The 15,876-nt window shown below is 48.5% G+C and overlaps 2 protein-coding genes across 3 annotated transcripts in view; one reads left to right on the top strand and one right to left on the bottom strand.

The window, feature by feature from the left end:
• Positions 1 to 5,186, top strand: part of LOC127057557 (uncharacterized) — a 110,687-nt gene extending 105,501 nt beyond the window's left edge. Inside the window, exon 3 of one of the 2 annotated variants that reach the window (XM_050966373.1) lies at positions 4,968 to 5,186. In XM_050966373.1, the coding sequence (XP_050822330.1) occupies positions 4,968 to 5,044 (77 nt within the window). In that variant the 3' untranslated portion in view covers positions 5,045 to 5,186. Of the gene's footprint in view, positions 1 to 1,190; positions 1,604 to 4,967 lie in introns of those variants that run through there. The other variant, XM_050966376.1, reaches the window with a different exon arrangement.
• Positions 1 to 15,876, bottom strand: part of MRM2 (mitochondrial rRNA methyltransferase 2) — a 338,368-nt gene that overhangs the window by 248,189 nt on the left and 74,303 nt on the right. The gene's annotated exons all lie outside the window — the stretch shown is intronic.

Raw genomic sequence — 15,876 nt, 5'->3', positions numbered from 1 at the left:
GGTCCTGATGCACAGTTTGAGAACCGCTGATCTAGAAAGCGTACAGGGAGATTTCCTGTAGGGAAAAGCTGTGCTGCTGTGCAGCCTAATCTTTGCACTGGGATGCAGGGCCGGCTTTAGCAAGTGTGGGGCCCAATTCTTGGGGGTGGGGCTTGTACTCACCAGGCGGCGCTCCCAGTCTTCAGCAGCACTTCGGATTGCAGGCCGGGGAGGGGAGCTGAGGGGCTTACCGCACTCCTGCCGGAGTCACAGGGCCACCACGCACCAGCCGGAGCTCCAGCTGGGGTCACAGGGCAGTGGGATGACGCGCTCCAGCCAGAGCTCCAGCCGCAGTTGAGGGGCTATGGGGCTGTCGCGCTCCAGCCATGATTGCGGGGCTGTGGGGCTGCTGCGCTGCTGCGCTCTGGCCGGGGTCGCAGGGCCGTGGGACTGCCGAGTTCCAGCTGGAGCTCCAGCCTGGAGAGCGGGGCCGCGGGGCTTGCCATGCTCTGGCCAGAGGAGCAGGGCCGCCGAAGACACCGGCGGAGCAGACTGCCGCTGGGGTAAGTAAAAAAAAGTTTAAAAGGTGCCTCAGACGTAGGGCCCTCTTAGATGCGGGGCCTGATTCTGGGGAATCGGGCGAATTGGCCTAAGCCGGCCCTGCTGGGATGCAGCTTGCTGGACAGATCAGGAAACGAAGACGAAGGTGCAGCTGGCATCTGCTGCAAATGGAAATGGGCAAAGATTCCCAAGACAGGAACATGTTTCTGTCTTTCACAGACACAGGACCAAACCCAGCATCCCCTAAGCAGACATGCTGTCTTCCTCCACCTTCCCACACGCTCGCCCACCCACCGACGCAGGTCAGTCCTGCTCTGTGGCGCACACGCCTTCCCCGTGACTCAGACTCTCTTAGCCAGACCGGCTGCAGCACTCCAATATATGAAGCAAGGCATGCAGTTCTCTCTGTGAAACACAGACTGGTTCATGTGGGGCCTGGAATGAAAGACTCGCTCCCCAGCAGCTGTAAGCCTGATAGCCTTTGGTTCTTTCTTTCGGCAACTGTCCTGTAAGATTCCCTTTCCTCTCCCCACTCTTATTCCTCAAGTCCTTTTCATGCTCTGTGAACTTAAATAATTGGCCTTCTGGTTATTTGGTGGCTTTACTGTACTGAAGTTTGTGACTCCTCCTTTTCCCTTCTTCCACCCTAGGAACCTTCCACCCTTCATCCCATCACTATGGAGCACTCTCCAGAAGCAGTCCAATGAAATCCATCCATTTTTGCACTTGGGAGCCATACCAAGATGGGCCGAGTGCAGACATCTGACTGACATGGTGGCAGACCCAAGGAAGCCCACAACAGGGTGGCTTTTTACTTGAGGGGCAGCTCAGTATAAATATTTAACAGCTATTGTAAATATTTAACTTCTCAAACATGAGTCAGTATGGAAAAAATAGACCCTGTCAGGGAATCTAACCCCAGCTTGTCTCTGAGATGCTTCGGAGAGCTAACCACCCTGCAAATTCCCCAGCTTTGGGTCTGCAAGGTGCAGAAGAGGCAAATTAGCACTTCTTTAGATAGTAAGTGCTTCCAGGCAAGGCCTGTCTTTTACTATATTTTTATAGCGACCTCCATAATAAGGCCCAGATTGTAGCTGGGGCTTCCAGGCACTAGCCTAAAATAGATCGTAATAATCTGAACTTCACATGAATAAAAAAATCAGCCCCCAAATAAAAGGGAAACTTGTTCTGCTGAAGTTTATAGAGGTCCTGTGGTTAGTTTGCTGCCTGGTTGTAAAGGCAGCTCCTTGTGCATTCCTAGGGTGAGAGAGAGGCACTGGTGAGTCCTTAAGGATGTGCACAAACACTACACACCGGGGAGAATTCTGCTCTCCCTTGCTGATGAAGCTGATTTACACTGGTGTATGTGAGAGCAGATTTTGGCCTAATGAGTGCCTCTGAGCAAACAGAGGTCGGATTCACCGCTGGCGAAAACTGGGTTTAATAGAGCTGCTCCTGTTTGCTCCACTAAAGAGTTTGGGCCACGGTCTATACAAGAGACATTTCAATCATTGTTAAATATTTTCACCTGGGCCTATGAAGAATGTAGACCTGCCCATGCTGCTTACTCCCCTGCATGCAGGGCTAACCTATAGATTTATCTGCCCATATAATTCCCAACACTTCTGTATAAAACTACCCACTTACTGAAGGAAGATGTTGTATGTGCAAACATGCTGAAAGGCCCTTTGTCAGATACTTACTTACCATCTGCCCAGTTGTATGAGCACTCCAGAGTTCCCTAACTTTTGCTGAGCCTCTTTTCTCTGTAGGAGTCACATAACACCCCCACCCTCAGCTCCTGCCTATCCAGGGCAGAAAGTGACACCCCAGGGTGTGGGTGGGCCAGGACTCAGCTGGATCAGTCCCTGGAGAAACCCATGGCAGAGTGGACCAGGGTTTTTCTCTTCCTTCCCTCTTGCCCAGACTCTCTTGCTCCTTTAGGATCTGGAGGGTTTAAAATATGCAGGGATGTGGCTATCTGGGTGTCTGGGCTTGGGCAGGGCTGCAGCTGTGAGAGTGCTCAGGAAGTCCCCAATGATCAGGGAAGGGAAGAGGCTGCTGTCAAGGCAGAGGTGTGCTCCCTGCCCCCCAAACACTAAGGACCCCTTGCACAGCTCTCTGCTGCTGTCCTGCCCTGGCCATCCACAGCCCCATGCCCCACCTCACCACCCTTAATAACCTCATTATGCCCTCCCATGGAGGGTGCACCCCACAGTTGGAAAACCAAAGCCATAGACTTATGCTGCAGAACAATGGCAGGACTCCACCACTGTTTCCAAAGGTGTGTGTTTCAGCGGAGTCATGCGTGTAAAGTAAGATGTAGAAATGTTGCTGTCTGGGTGGACGCTCCTGTTCTAATAATAGTTTAGACAAATATTTACAAGTGGACCTAGTTTAGCACTTGGGCTGCACAGGGGAACATGGGACACATCACTGGGGGGTTTCTATATAAATGTGAAAGTGAGTAATGCCATCTTAGACTAAATGCAACCGTGAGTCCTAGTAACCAGGGTTGAGTAGTTACAAATCCTTCATGAAGGCAGAAATGAAAGCGACCACATAGGCTCCATAAGTGATCTGTTTTGGCAGGGCTGTGATGATGCCTTTGACGTAAGACATTTTTCCCCATTCAGAAGGCAATTCCCCCCTTTGGTCTAATTAGGCATAAGCACCTTGATGCATGGGTAGTTCAAGACACAGCAGCTATTTCAGGTGCGCTAAAAGGTGGTTTCCTGCTCCATGTGTTCTCTCAATATTTACCTTTGGTGTGTTAGGAAGCTGTGAGGGCATCTTCCAAAGTGGGTTAACTCGAGCAAGCGTCACCACAGAAGTGAGAGAATCTGGCTAATGTACATTTCTGTGTACTAGGGATTTTCCTGAGGGCCAGGCAGCCAACTCCTGTGGGAACCAGATGTTTCTCAAAGCACTTTGGAAATGTCCAGTGAGTGACAAAGGTTGCACTTTGAAACCCAGGACCTGCAGCTGTCCTCACTCACACCAGCTTTAGGCCAGCATAAGCCCTAATGGCACTACTCCTAATGGAGTTACTCCTAATCTGGGAGCAGAATGGCTCATTTGCTGTATCCCCGTCTGTACATTTCATCTTGCGTGCCTTTACACTGCAAACTCTTCAGGGCATGGAGAGTCTCTCTTCTGTGTTCATATAGCGCCCAACACGGTTGAGCCTTGGTCCCATTTGAGGCCTTCAGCTGCTACCATAATGTAACTATGTAATAATTATAATCAGGCTCCTGGGGCATCGTCTTCACTATGAAATAAAGGTGTGTTCATAACTCGAGTTACCTAACCTGAGGGAAAGTCCCAGTGACCACAAGGCAGTTTGCAGCTTTCACATGAGTTAGCAAGTGAAGTTAAAGGCTGTGGAGGAGACTGTTACCGACTGCCTTCTTTTCATTGGGGTTTTACCTCACGTTAGCGAATCTGAATTAAAAATACATCTTTTTTCCCCAGGGAAGACAAGACCACTGAGGTAAATATATATCCACTGGCATGGCTGAGAATCTGCCCCCTGCTCTCTTAAATTAATCTCCTGACTAGCTCAGGAACTTTTATGGCCACTATTGCCATAGCATCGGAGCACCTCACAAGATTTAACACAGTTATTTTCACAACCCCACAGTGAGGGAGAGAAGTATTATTATTCTCACTTTGTAGATGGGGAAGTGAGGCACAGAGAAGCACAAGGACTTAACTAAGGTCGCACGGGGAATCAGTAGCAGAGCAGGATGTGAACCCATGTTTCCTAAGTCTGAAGTTATGACTCTAATGACTTGACCATTTTTCCCCTTCCTTTTTCAGTCAGTGAGCCAAGCAGATATCTATGTATTTAATTTATCCCTCCCTTTCGGTCAGTTCCTCAGGCTGCTGAACACTGAATTCAGGCAGAGACATCTGGAGAAAATGAATGGGCCCCATCTACCCGTTATTCCAGGGTTCCTCCACTATTGTGTTACTCCCTGGTTGCTCCATCACTGAGTTTCTCCACCATGTTACTGAAATCAACAGTTACCTTGGCGTAAAGCTGGAGTACCGCAATGCTGCATCTCGCCCATGCTTGTAAAATGACCCAGTTCACGCCTTGCTGTAACAGTTTCCCGCCCAGAGAGTGAGCCACCTGCAATAACTTTGGAAGCTCCAGGATGACTCAGGGGCTTGCATCGCCTTCCCTAGTGGCTTGATGGTGATTTTTACAGGAAAAAGGGCTCGCCTACAGGCTTGTAGCACAAACCGAGCGAATCCCCCACATGTCGCAGCTGGGAGATTAATTGGGGCCTGTTCCCGGGATGGTAATGATTGAAAATAAGAGGTTTCTTTGTTGGATTTGGGAAGAAGCTGCCCCTGAACTCCCCTTTTATTGGGCTCTGGCCTTTTTCATGTCTTTCTTTCTTTCTTTTTTTTTTCAGCTGGCTGCTCAACACAAGCCTCCTCTGAATTCCGTAATGTCCCCCATCCCACAGCACCATCTGCTCACCAAAGCTAGATATTTCCTCTTTCCCCCTATTTTAAAACTCTGGATCCTGGGCTCTATTGTGACATTTCATCCCCTCTCATTCCTTTGCCTTAACTTGCCTACTACCTCCCTCCTCCCCCAACAAAATGAATGAGGTGGAGAGGGAAGAGGTTTTCCCTGGTTCTGTAAAGAAATGTTAAAGTGTGTCCAGAGACAAAAGCTGTCCCCTTTGCAACCTACCAGCTGCCTCTGGCACAAAAGAGGAGAAGGAGGGGTGGGGCCTGCGTGGTTGGTGGGGGGGGGGGCACTTTGTGACCTGAAAGGAAAAACCTTGAGAAAGAAACAGAATAAATATCCCCTCCTTCTTAACAAGAGGGGACAGAATCAAATGCTTTTGTTAAGTTAGGGGCTGTCCCCACACCAGTTAACACGGCTTCTTCGCCCCATCCTGACGTCAGATTTTAACTCACTCCACGTCGTGTCTTTCTATCCATGGGCAGAAAATTCAATTAGTCTCAAGCAAGTGCCTTCCTAAAGGGCACAGAAAACGAAAATAATGGGGAGAATCGGCTTTCATCCTGCACAGAAAGGGACTTTAGGGGGAAATACAGATTAGGGAGATAAAGAGAAAGGTTTAGGGCTTTCCAAAAAGATCTTTCTTTCTCTCTTCTCTGATCTGTGGCTTGCTGAGGGCCTAACTCTGTTCTTGCTTACACTGGCATAACCTGATGTAAGCAAGGAGAATAGAGGCTCAGCAAGTGTGTTTTGCTGTGAATGACCGTCAAAGTTGGCCCTGTGTTCTTAACTGTGCATACGGCTCCCCTGTCCATCGGCGTGATCTGTACCAGGTTTGCACACTAGGCTGGCTTCAGGGTTCTTCCAGCACTCAGGCTTCTATAACCGCGGCACAACTAGTGTTAATTGAGACATAAAAACAAAGGATTTCCTAGGTGGTACCTTTCCGTGGACTCACTAAAAGCAAGAGCCTGATGCTGCAAACTCTTACACCCATGACCAGCCCTTGCTCATGCAAATAGGCCCTTTGACTTCACTCCCAAGTGCAAAGGCAACTGGCATGAGTAATCCATCTGTTGTGTGATAATGGTAGAGAATCACTGTGTTGCTTTCTTCTAGCACTGGACAAAGAGCTTTATTTGAACAGAACCTCTCTCTGCTTCTCCGCCTAGAACCTCCCTCCTGCCTGGATTTAAACAAACCATACACCAATCAGTGAAGGTGCTTGCCTGTATCATTGCCCTCTTTTCTTTAGGGACTAGAAACCAGAGCAACGTACTATTGATGCCCTGATAAAGAGAGTGGGACTCCAAAAAGCTTGCTCATGTTACTTTTATGTAGACTAATAAAGGGATAGCCCACGACAACCTCTTCTGGTTCTTTGTTAGCTGTCCACAGCCCTAACAGAGTTACTGCAACTCCATCTTGCAACATTGTGAAATACAAACATGGATAGAGATGCAGAGATGGATGATGAGAGTCATAGAACATTGGAAGTGGCCATCTTGTCCCCTAGTTCTCAATTTTCCCCACCCAGAACCCCAGACTTAGTCTCTTAGTCCTTTTGACACCACAAAGGATGATGAGGTTAAGTTTACAGCAAGAAACCATGATGTTGGGTGGATGGTCCTCAGGCTCCTGGGGCTGGTCTAGGGGCAGGGTGGTGAGTGTGGGGCTTGGGAAGGGGCTGGTGGGCAAGCCTGAGATGCTAGGTTTGGTGAACGGCACTTGATGGAAGAAATGGCTGGGATTTCTAGTCTCTCCCAGGTCAATGTAGGATTGCTCTCTGGTGTGCATATTCTAGTGCTTTAGCTATTTTAGTTTTTAGATGTCCCAAGCAATGGTTCTTCCTGCACTCTCCCTGTATTGCACAGAAACAGTTAGAGATGTGTGTGTGTGTGTGTGTGTGTGTGTGTATTTGCCTGTTCTGTTGACTGGTAGAAATCATAGCAAAGGATGAACTCTGGATGATATAACTGTGTTCTATGGGCACAGAGCAGAGCTGTGTCACATGCCTCTTTCTAGGAAGCTAGAAATTCTCCTTTTGGAGGACCATACACGGGTGGTGCCTGCACTTTGCACATAAGAGCAGGTGCAGAACATTACATTCACATTCAGCAGCTGGATCCAGACTGGCTCAGTGTAGCATGTGTGTCCCCTAGGGTGTACAAACAGCAAATGTACATCTCGTGGAGGGCTACAAAGCTGTGTTGCATTGAGGAGCTCATAGTGGTTACAGAGCAATGTCTCCCTAAAGGATAGATGCCTGCTCACAGCATAGGGACCATCTTTTTGTTCTGTGTTCGTACAGCACCTAGCACGATGAGGGCTCCAGTCTATGTCTGGGGCTCCTGGACACTACTGCAATACAAATAATATAATGCAGAGCAGTGTTGCAAGCGTCGTGTATGACAGGGTGGACACCGAGCAGCACTTCATGTGCAGAGACTAGATGGATACAGAGCAGTCCTGTGTGCCCGTATGGGTGGTACAGGCAGGGCAGCACATCTCGGTGTGGGCCCAGCCAGGGCATGTGGAGTGGTGAGACCACAGGAAGGGACTGGTACCTCCTCTGTGGATGATCTGTCAGCTGATTATCAAGAACAGTAAAACAGTCAAATATTTTCCTCTGATCTCACTTCTTGCCTCCTGACTGCACAGGCTTTTTAATCCCTGCTTCATCTCCTGCCTGCCTTCTCTTTCCAGAGCTCTGGGGGCTGCTTTTCAGCAGAGGACTTTCTGGTTTGATCATTTTTTCAGGGTTCCTCTCCCAGGAAACGCTGCCCCCAGCTCGTTTGTCTTACAGTCTTCAAATGAATTTTCTTCTCCCAGCAAGAACACCCGGGGCCACGCCTCAGCCCCCCCTCTACCACCGAGCTTGTGCCTACGATGCTGCTGCGTGCCAGAGATAAGAACTAATCTATGTTTATGGGCTCTTGCAGGCTGGAGTCTGTGTGTGGAAATCAGCTCTGTTAAAACAGTTGTGGGAGGAGAAAGCGCAGCACACGGTTCTCAATCTGTTGTTCGATGTGTTTCACTGGCCTGATCCTGCGAGTTGCTGAGCACTCTCCGCACCGGTGGAATTCCTTGAGACTTAAGCACTTGGCAGCAGCCTCTGGACAGGAAAAGAATCCACAAACAAAATGAAAGTTAATTGAAAATATAAAAGGGAGGGAAAAATCTGACTGCCCCTGATTCCAGCAACTGTCTATTTTCTCTCCCACTAGGTGGTTGCTGGAGACTGGTGTCTTGTGTCTTACCTAAACAACTGGTGGGATATTTATTTTTTCCTCTTCCTTCCCTTTTTTCCTCATATTTGTCTCTCTTGTAACCTTCCTGTCACTTTCCTTCTGCCTGGGCAGATAACTAATGTGTTTGTTGCATGTTTCACTGAGTGTACTGCATAGAGGACAGCGAGTTATAAAACAGGGCTGTTGGAACACACTTCGCTGTGATGTCTTATTAGTGCGTTTGTGTGTTTGCAGTGCATTGACTTGTCCCCTCTGGCATGTCTTTCAGCTAAACCCTTCCGTGATGCCAAGGCTTAAGATCATGTAGGATACGGTGAGGAGTAGACAAAGCCATGAAGCAACAGGGAGGAAGGGAGAAGAAAGACAGGAAAAGAGAGAGAATGAGGAAATTGGGGAGTGGGGGAGACAGGGAGGAAGGCGAGGGAGATTGTTTTTGTCTCTTGAGTTTTTTCCCCAGCCAAGTCCCCCAGTCTTGGCCTAGTGTGGCTGAAACATCTGCTGCCGAGAGGGGAATAGTAAACCAGTTGTTGTGCAAATATGATAAAAGGGGATGTCTCCCTGTCCCTGGAATTCCTGCCAGGCTGCACAGAGCCATATCCCATCAGCGCTGGTTAATCAGTGACTAATCCGTAGCCCTGAGCGCCTGCTAGCTGCTTTCATCTCAGGGCCATGGGGAGAGGACTGAGGACAACATTTTCTTCAGCAGCTTTCCAGCTGACATCTGTGCTTTACCCAGGCAATGTGCTGGGGGCATCTTTGAGGATAATACCGCTGCCCGCCCCCATCCCACATACACACGCTCCTGCTGACGGGGGTCATCACTGAATCTCCCATCTTAAGACAGTGCCATGAGCACACAGGAAAGCAGCTGATCAGCTTGTCAGCGGCGCAAGCGGCTTCTGTAATGGGGAGCAAAGAGGCTGTTTGCTTGGGAAGTTTATCTTGCAAAGGAGGTGACCGCCAGCCTCCTACTTCCCCTGTCCTGCCCCTGATCATTTCAACAAGGCTGGAGTTCTGCATCTCTTCTTCTTCCACATGGAAAACTGGCGCACCCTCACAAGACACCCTGAGGGGCAGTCCAAACACATATGTACACACCCTATAGACGCCCTCCTAGATATGTCTCACCCCATCCTCGGACACCCAGTCCTCTTTTCATTTTGTAGATTTTATGCAGAGCTGAGTTTCGGCTTGAATCGGAACAAAAGGATCCCCCATTAACTAGGGTGCTGCTGAGCAGCCTGAGGCCTAGGAGGGGAAAACTTAGCTAAGCGCCTCCTTTGCTAACAGAGGATCACATTTAGCATTTGTCTCCCTCTAGTCCTCCCACACAAACTGTGCCCATACCTCACTCCATTGTTACCCAGCCTGGTCTTGAGCGGGATAGAGTATGTGTAGCAAGGGCTTTGGTCTAACTCCTACTCAACATGAAGGACAGTGCTGAGTGCTTAGTTCCCTGGACCCACACACAGTCTCCACTAGGCCCAGCTCTGCACTACTAAGCCTAGGAGAGAGGCCTGTGGGGCAACAGGCTAAAAGTTAAAGATGTTATTAAAGGATTTTGCTAGCTTTTCTCCTCTGAAGATGTGGGTTCAGATAGCACTTGGGCCACCCGTTAGAGGAGCTGCTGATTGCAGCCGAGCTCCCAGGAGACATTTTTCCACATTACAGCTCAACGACATTGGCAGCGTCCCCTCAAGAGGGGCCCCGGGCTGGAATAGCTGGGATGGGTCAGGTCAGAATAGCCTTGCTTTGGAAAAGCCATGTTGGAGTCCAGGCCTGGAAGAACAGGGGGATGATGCAGCAATTTTGGACTGAGTCCAGGGAGAGGTACAGTGCAGGCAGAGCTGCATTTGGGAGCTCATGCTAGCTCTATGCTTGGCAGGAGCCTTCTTCTTTGTGGCTTCTGCCCAATGGAACAGCTTCCTTGTCACTGTCTGCACCCACCTTCCATCTCTTGTCAGATCTCAGCTAGAAACTCATCCCTTCTCCCTTGCCTATGTCACTGAAATTCAGGTCTTCTTTTACATATGCCTACAGCTTATCTGCCTTCAAGCCTCCCCTAAATCGCTCCCATCCATAACAGTCACCAAACAGTTTATTTTGGATAAAGAAATATGAGAATTTGGCTTACGCCGCCAAAGAACGACCTTTCCGATCACACTGAAAATCTGATTGCCAGGCACCATTTCATCACACTCTGCATGGCGGGGCCAGATCCTCAACTGGTGTGAACTGGTGCAGCTCCATTGACTTCAGTGAGCCATGCCACTTTACACCAGGGGAGTATCTGGACCTTTGTTTTTAAAGAAAGCTGTAGTTTTCATTCTCTTGACGTGTTTATCACTGTGTGACTCAGCCAGTTATCTCTGTGGGTCCCCTCTGCAGCTTTCAGGGCTGAGAGGATATGATTGTCTCTCATTAAAATCAGGAATGAGGCATTCTTGTAGCTGCACTGTATGTCAAAAGGGAACGAAAACTCCAGAGTGGCTTTCCTTGAATTATTAACGGTGAGTTGCGGTTGTGTTTTATGCACCACTTCTTACACAGTGGGATTTTTCCCAGGTAATTTATGGCTCCATGTGTGTTTACCTTGTCAGAAGTTCTTCTGGAGATAAACAATGGTTTGTGTCAGTTTATCGAAACCCTTGTCCCTCTGCACAGTCCAAAATGTGCTAGCTACTGTTTTGCTCTGGGTCATTTTGACCCTGAGTCCTTGTAAGAGTCTTTCTAGTCTCAAGGCTGGGAATCACTCACTATAATTTACTCAGTTATAGGGCATTTCATTTCTCTACCCTCACATAACTAACACTGGAGTCCTTCCCAAGTCTTGGTGGCTTTATCTTTAAAACACCTCCATGGCGCACAAAAGTATTATTATTATTATTCCCACTTTACAGATGGGGAACCTATGCACAGAGCAACTAAATGACTCAACCATGTGTCACAGTACAACACTGCCCCTTCAAGAGGGAAGACGTTCAGTGACCACCTCACCCCCCGTAGACTGAAGCGAGGGCAGCTGGGCCCTAGAGGGAAGAAGAGTGGGAGGATCAGGTGCAGGAGAGGGCTGCCTGAGATTCTGAGAGCTAGGAAGCAGCAAGAAAGTGCTGGCAGGAGTTGCTTAGGAGACAGCTCCAGGAAACCCAGTAGAAAGAACTGAGTTTGGATGGAAGCTGTAATGGAAGTGTTGGTGAGACCTGACCAAAGCAAGGGACTCCACATGTGCAAAAGGCTCAGGTAGTGGCTCGTTGCAAAAGGGAAAGATCCAACTGTACTGGGGGAAGCTGAGCCTTGAAGCAAGAGGGCTACTGAAGGAGAGCGGATCCCCTGAGCAGGGGTAGGACTCACAGGCAGGGAGGCCTGGAATACTGCATGAAGGGGAGCCATACAGACCTGAGTGAAGGGCTGCAAGGAGACTGGTCACTCTCTGCCTGGCAGGGTGGCCTGGAGAGTGGGGTCCTGGATCAGGGACCAAAGGAACAGTGAACAAAATGCTGCTATTGACTCCAGGTGGGTGACTTGGAGGTGATGTCCCTGGAAAAGGGAGTGGAAAATGCTGCTGTATTTGCATATCCTTGCTGTGGTTGCTAAAGAATGGTTTCACTACAAGATTTTGGGGGAGTGATATTGATGTATATCAATAAAGAATGTCCAGAAGTGGGCTTTGTACTGGACACTAAGAATCTATATTCCTTTCATGGATGGAAGAAAGAGGAAACTGAGGCAGGCACATCTGTTGTGTCATGGCCTGAGGTAGGAGAGTGTGCCAGATAGGGTTGCCCTGTGACACCGTGGTTGCACTGTCAGAGCTAGGAATTGAAGGCAGATTTCATGAGTCCCAAGCCAACATCTTAACGACAAGACTATCTGTCCTCTTCTCTCTTCACCTAGCACTTTAGTTTTCTAGTTTTTTGGCTGGAAAAGTCTATACACATTTGGAAAAGATTGAATTTGTGCACCTGTGTTGCTAGCTTCACCCAGCCTCTGTCCATCAAATTCACTGCGTGCCTTTCCCTGTGAAACTCTACTGGTGAACAGTACATTTGCCTAACTCCTTTGTACTCCATTTTATCAATCCAAGTAGATATCAGTATGCACTATCTAGGAGATATGTGGGTGGGACACAAAGTTAAGCCTGCTACAGCCTTTATATTTATTATTATTGTTATTTGTATTACCTTAGCTTCCAGCAACCCTAGTCATGGCTCAAGCCCCATTGTGTACATGCTGTACAAACAGAACAAAAAGACGGTCTCTGCCTCAAAGAGCTTAACATCGAAGTCTAAGACAAGATACAACAGGTGGATACAGATGGGGGCCTACCAGGAAACAATGAGACAACATTGGCCAGCATGATAGGCAGCAGTATCAGCACACCAGCAGCCTAACTGTTGTCAAGTGTAATGGTCTCTATATTAACAGGAGAGCTAAAAACAAGCCCCTAGTTTGTTTTTCCTTCTTCTTTGTTCTCTTGGAAAATGGATTCTCCAACCAGAGACTGGGCCAAGTGGGCTAGGAAATCCAGTTCAGCTTGTCCTAGCTTTTCTCTCAAGAGGACAAAGACAACCCTAGGGATTCCATCAGGCTCTAATGGCACACGGGTGAGAGGTGAATTCCCAGCGAGCTCCGGGGACAAAGATTCGGGTTCTGACTCTTGCAGTTCAGAGCTGATACTAAGTATGGGCAAGCAGTGTAACCACAATGGCACCCCTTTGTCAGTGGCCCCCTGATGCGATGGGGATGGGCCTGGGAATGAAATCAGTGCATTTTTCCTTCACTCTTGCTCTGTGCTATTTGTTAGACACTGACAGTGATCACCTCACTCTTCAGGAAACAGAAGCAGACGCAACTCCTGGCCTGAGCAGCCTGCAGTGTGAATGACAGAAAACACAAAGCGGGCACCAAGTGACTGGCAGACTCAGAAGAGGGGTCTGGTCTACAGCACTTCTTTGGGGGTAGAAAGTGTCCATGGATTATAATGTGTAGGTGAGCTAATGTCTGTGGATCTCAAAGACAAAGCCCCCAACCCAAAGGCCATTGAAGTCAATGGAAAAACTCTTAATGACTTCAGTGGACTTTGGATCAGGCCCAACATGAGCTTTGAGAAGGTATTTGAAAACAAGAGGAAGAGAGCCAGGCAGACTGGGACTGAAGGGAGAGCCAGGCAGGCTGGGACTGGAGGGAGAGCCAGGTGTGGCAGGACAGCAAGGTAGAAGGCACAAAGAGGAAAGGCAGGACAGGGGCTGAGAAGTGCAGTCCCAGAGCAAAGGGAAAGAGGGAAGAAATACAGGTGGGAGCAGAGCTTTGCAGGCAAGGATGAACTTGCTGTGGAAGGAGAAAGGAAACCAATGGCGGGATTCTGCATCCTTTTCTCCTCAAGGATGTGAAACCGTATAGGGAGAACAGCAGGACAGGGAGCTGGAGAGTTTTATGGTTCTGCATACTCACAGAAAAGTTAGATACAAATATAACTCTTTTGGAAGGCTGCAACATAACGCTACTTTTATTCTTAGACTCCAGTATGATAACACACAGTAACTAAAACCAGAGAAAGACAAAGCAGGCTGCTCCATAAAGAAGCAAAGAAGTACAATTCACCCCACCTTGCTTTCTGCTGGCTCTCTGCAGACAAATTGATCGTACACTTCCCTACAGAGTCTCCTAGCCTGCAAGCAGCACCAGAACCCGCCCCCCCACCACACACACACAGAGTTAAAGTGACAGCTTGCTATTCCTCTTCTGTCCTCAATACACCACAGAGAGGAAAAGAAATCGCCCCATTGTGCAGTCCATTTTCACACTGTACACACACACACACACACACACACACTTAAAGTGACAGCTTGCAATTCCTACACTGTCCTCAATACACCACAGAAAGGAAAAGAAATCGCCCCATTGTGCAGTCCATTTTCACACTGTACACACCCACGCACACGCAGAGTTAAAGTGACAGCTTGCAATTCCTACACTATCCTCAGTACACCACAGAGAGGAAAAGAAATCGCCCCATTGTGCAGTCCATTTTCACACTGTCTCTGAAAGCCTCAGGACAGCACTGGCTTTCCAGATACATCGAGTGGTTTCTCTTCTCTTCTCCGTCCCTCTTTCCCCTTCTATCGCTCTTTCCTGTTACCATTCCTCTCTTCATCTGTCCCTTCTGCCTTGTCCCATTTCCCTCCCATCAGAGCCTCTGTGCCCTCTCCCCACCACTAGGGTCTGGCACTCTCCTTGCCCTCTTGTCTGCACACCGAGGATTTCATTGAGAGGCTCTCGTGCTGTGTCTGTACGTTGACTTGCTGAGGCCACGAGGGCAAGCTCCTCTCCCCTCAAGCGGATGGATCAGATACTCATCATTCCGGCTCACATTCCTCCGCTGCTCTCTTCGGGGACCCCCAGGTTGCAGTAGCAGATGGTAGCTGCAGAGGCCCAGTGACCTGTTAAACTGCCATTGGTCACTGCCTTCAAAACCCAGTGAGCGCAGAGATCTGTGTTTATTTGTCTAACACAGTAGAATCAGCTCATTTTCTCTAGGCCTGCTCCATTGGCAGGACGCGGTACAGAGGCGTTCATACTTCTATGTCTAGATCATGCATCTTATTCCCAGGACAGGGAGCCTCTGTTCCACAGCCAGACTTTCCCTGGCCTGGGAACATTCTGTGAAGTTCAGCAAGGAAATGGGCTTCACAGGTTCATGGCAGCAATGGACACCCCATCTGTGACCTCTTTCTCCTCCAACCTCTGCCACACACACGCAGCAGGGATTAAAGGAGGCTGCACATTGCTGTGTATGGGAATGGATTGGAAATGCCCTCTTTCTCCTGAGTGGTCTGTTGATATGTTCCAACGGCCACCAGTACATAGGGAATTGCTGTCACAGAAGTGTGATATGCTGTGTTTCAGCAGCTGCAGCAAGCTCTAGGGAGAAGCAAAGAGGGCATTTGCCTTTTCCCCCCATCTCTCTTTCCCTCTCCCACCCACCAAGCTGCATCTTAGCCATAAAGGATGATGTAGTGTCTACAGGCAGATAATCAAAAGGCATTTGTCAAATATTCCAGTAAAATGGACATGTGGGGAACAAGAATGAACTCGTGGTTCTGCTGTGAAACCCTCAAGTGATTGGTAAAGCACTTGCGGGAACATAGAGTTGCTCGGTGATATGTAACAGTAAGGAGGAGGTCACAGAGCTAAACATTGCACTGTCTTAAAAGGGAATGGATAATATAGCTAATAAGAATTTTTAATTATTCATGGTAAATAAGGGGTATCAAATCTCAAGTTTCAGGGTGTCATCTGAATTTTCCAGCCCCTTCAATGTTCAGAATGGCACAGAGGCATTATGGGGTCATTTTCCTTCCTCTGAAAGATGCTAAGGCAGGAATGTACCAGACCTGATGGCCTACTATGACAGCTCCTATGTCCTAATTAGAGCTGGGTGAAATTTTTCGAATGGAAACTTTTTTCACTGAAGAATGCAAATTAGAGGCCACCAAAACTCTTTGAGACTATGCGCTGAATTCACCAGATGGTTTCAGTCAAAGGGAAAAATGCTCCAAAAAAACAAAAAGTTTGTGTCAACACTTTGAAACGAAA

Source organism: Gopherus flavomarginatus, chromosome 9, assembly GCF_025201925.1.
Source record: "Gopherus flavomarginatus isolate rGopFla2 chromosome 9, rGopFla2.mat.asm, whole genome shotgun sequence".
Classification (NCBI taxonomy): domain Eukaryota; kingdom Metazoa; phylum Chordata; order Testudines; family Testudinidae; genus Gopherus; species Gopherus flavomarginatus.
Note: the sequence above shows the minus strand (reverse complement) of the source record. Positions and strands in the feature narration are given on the sequence as shown.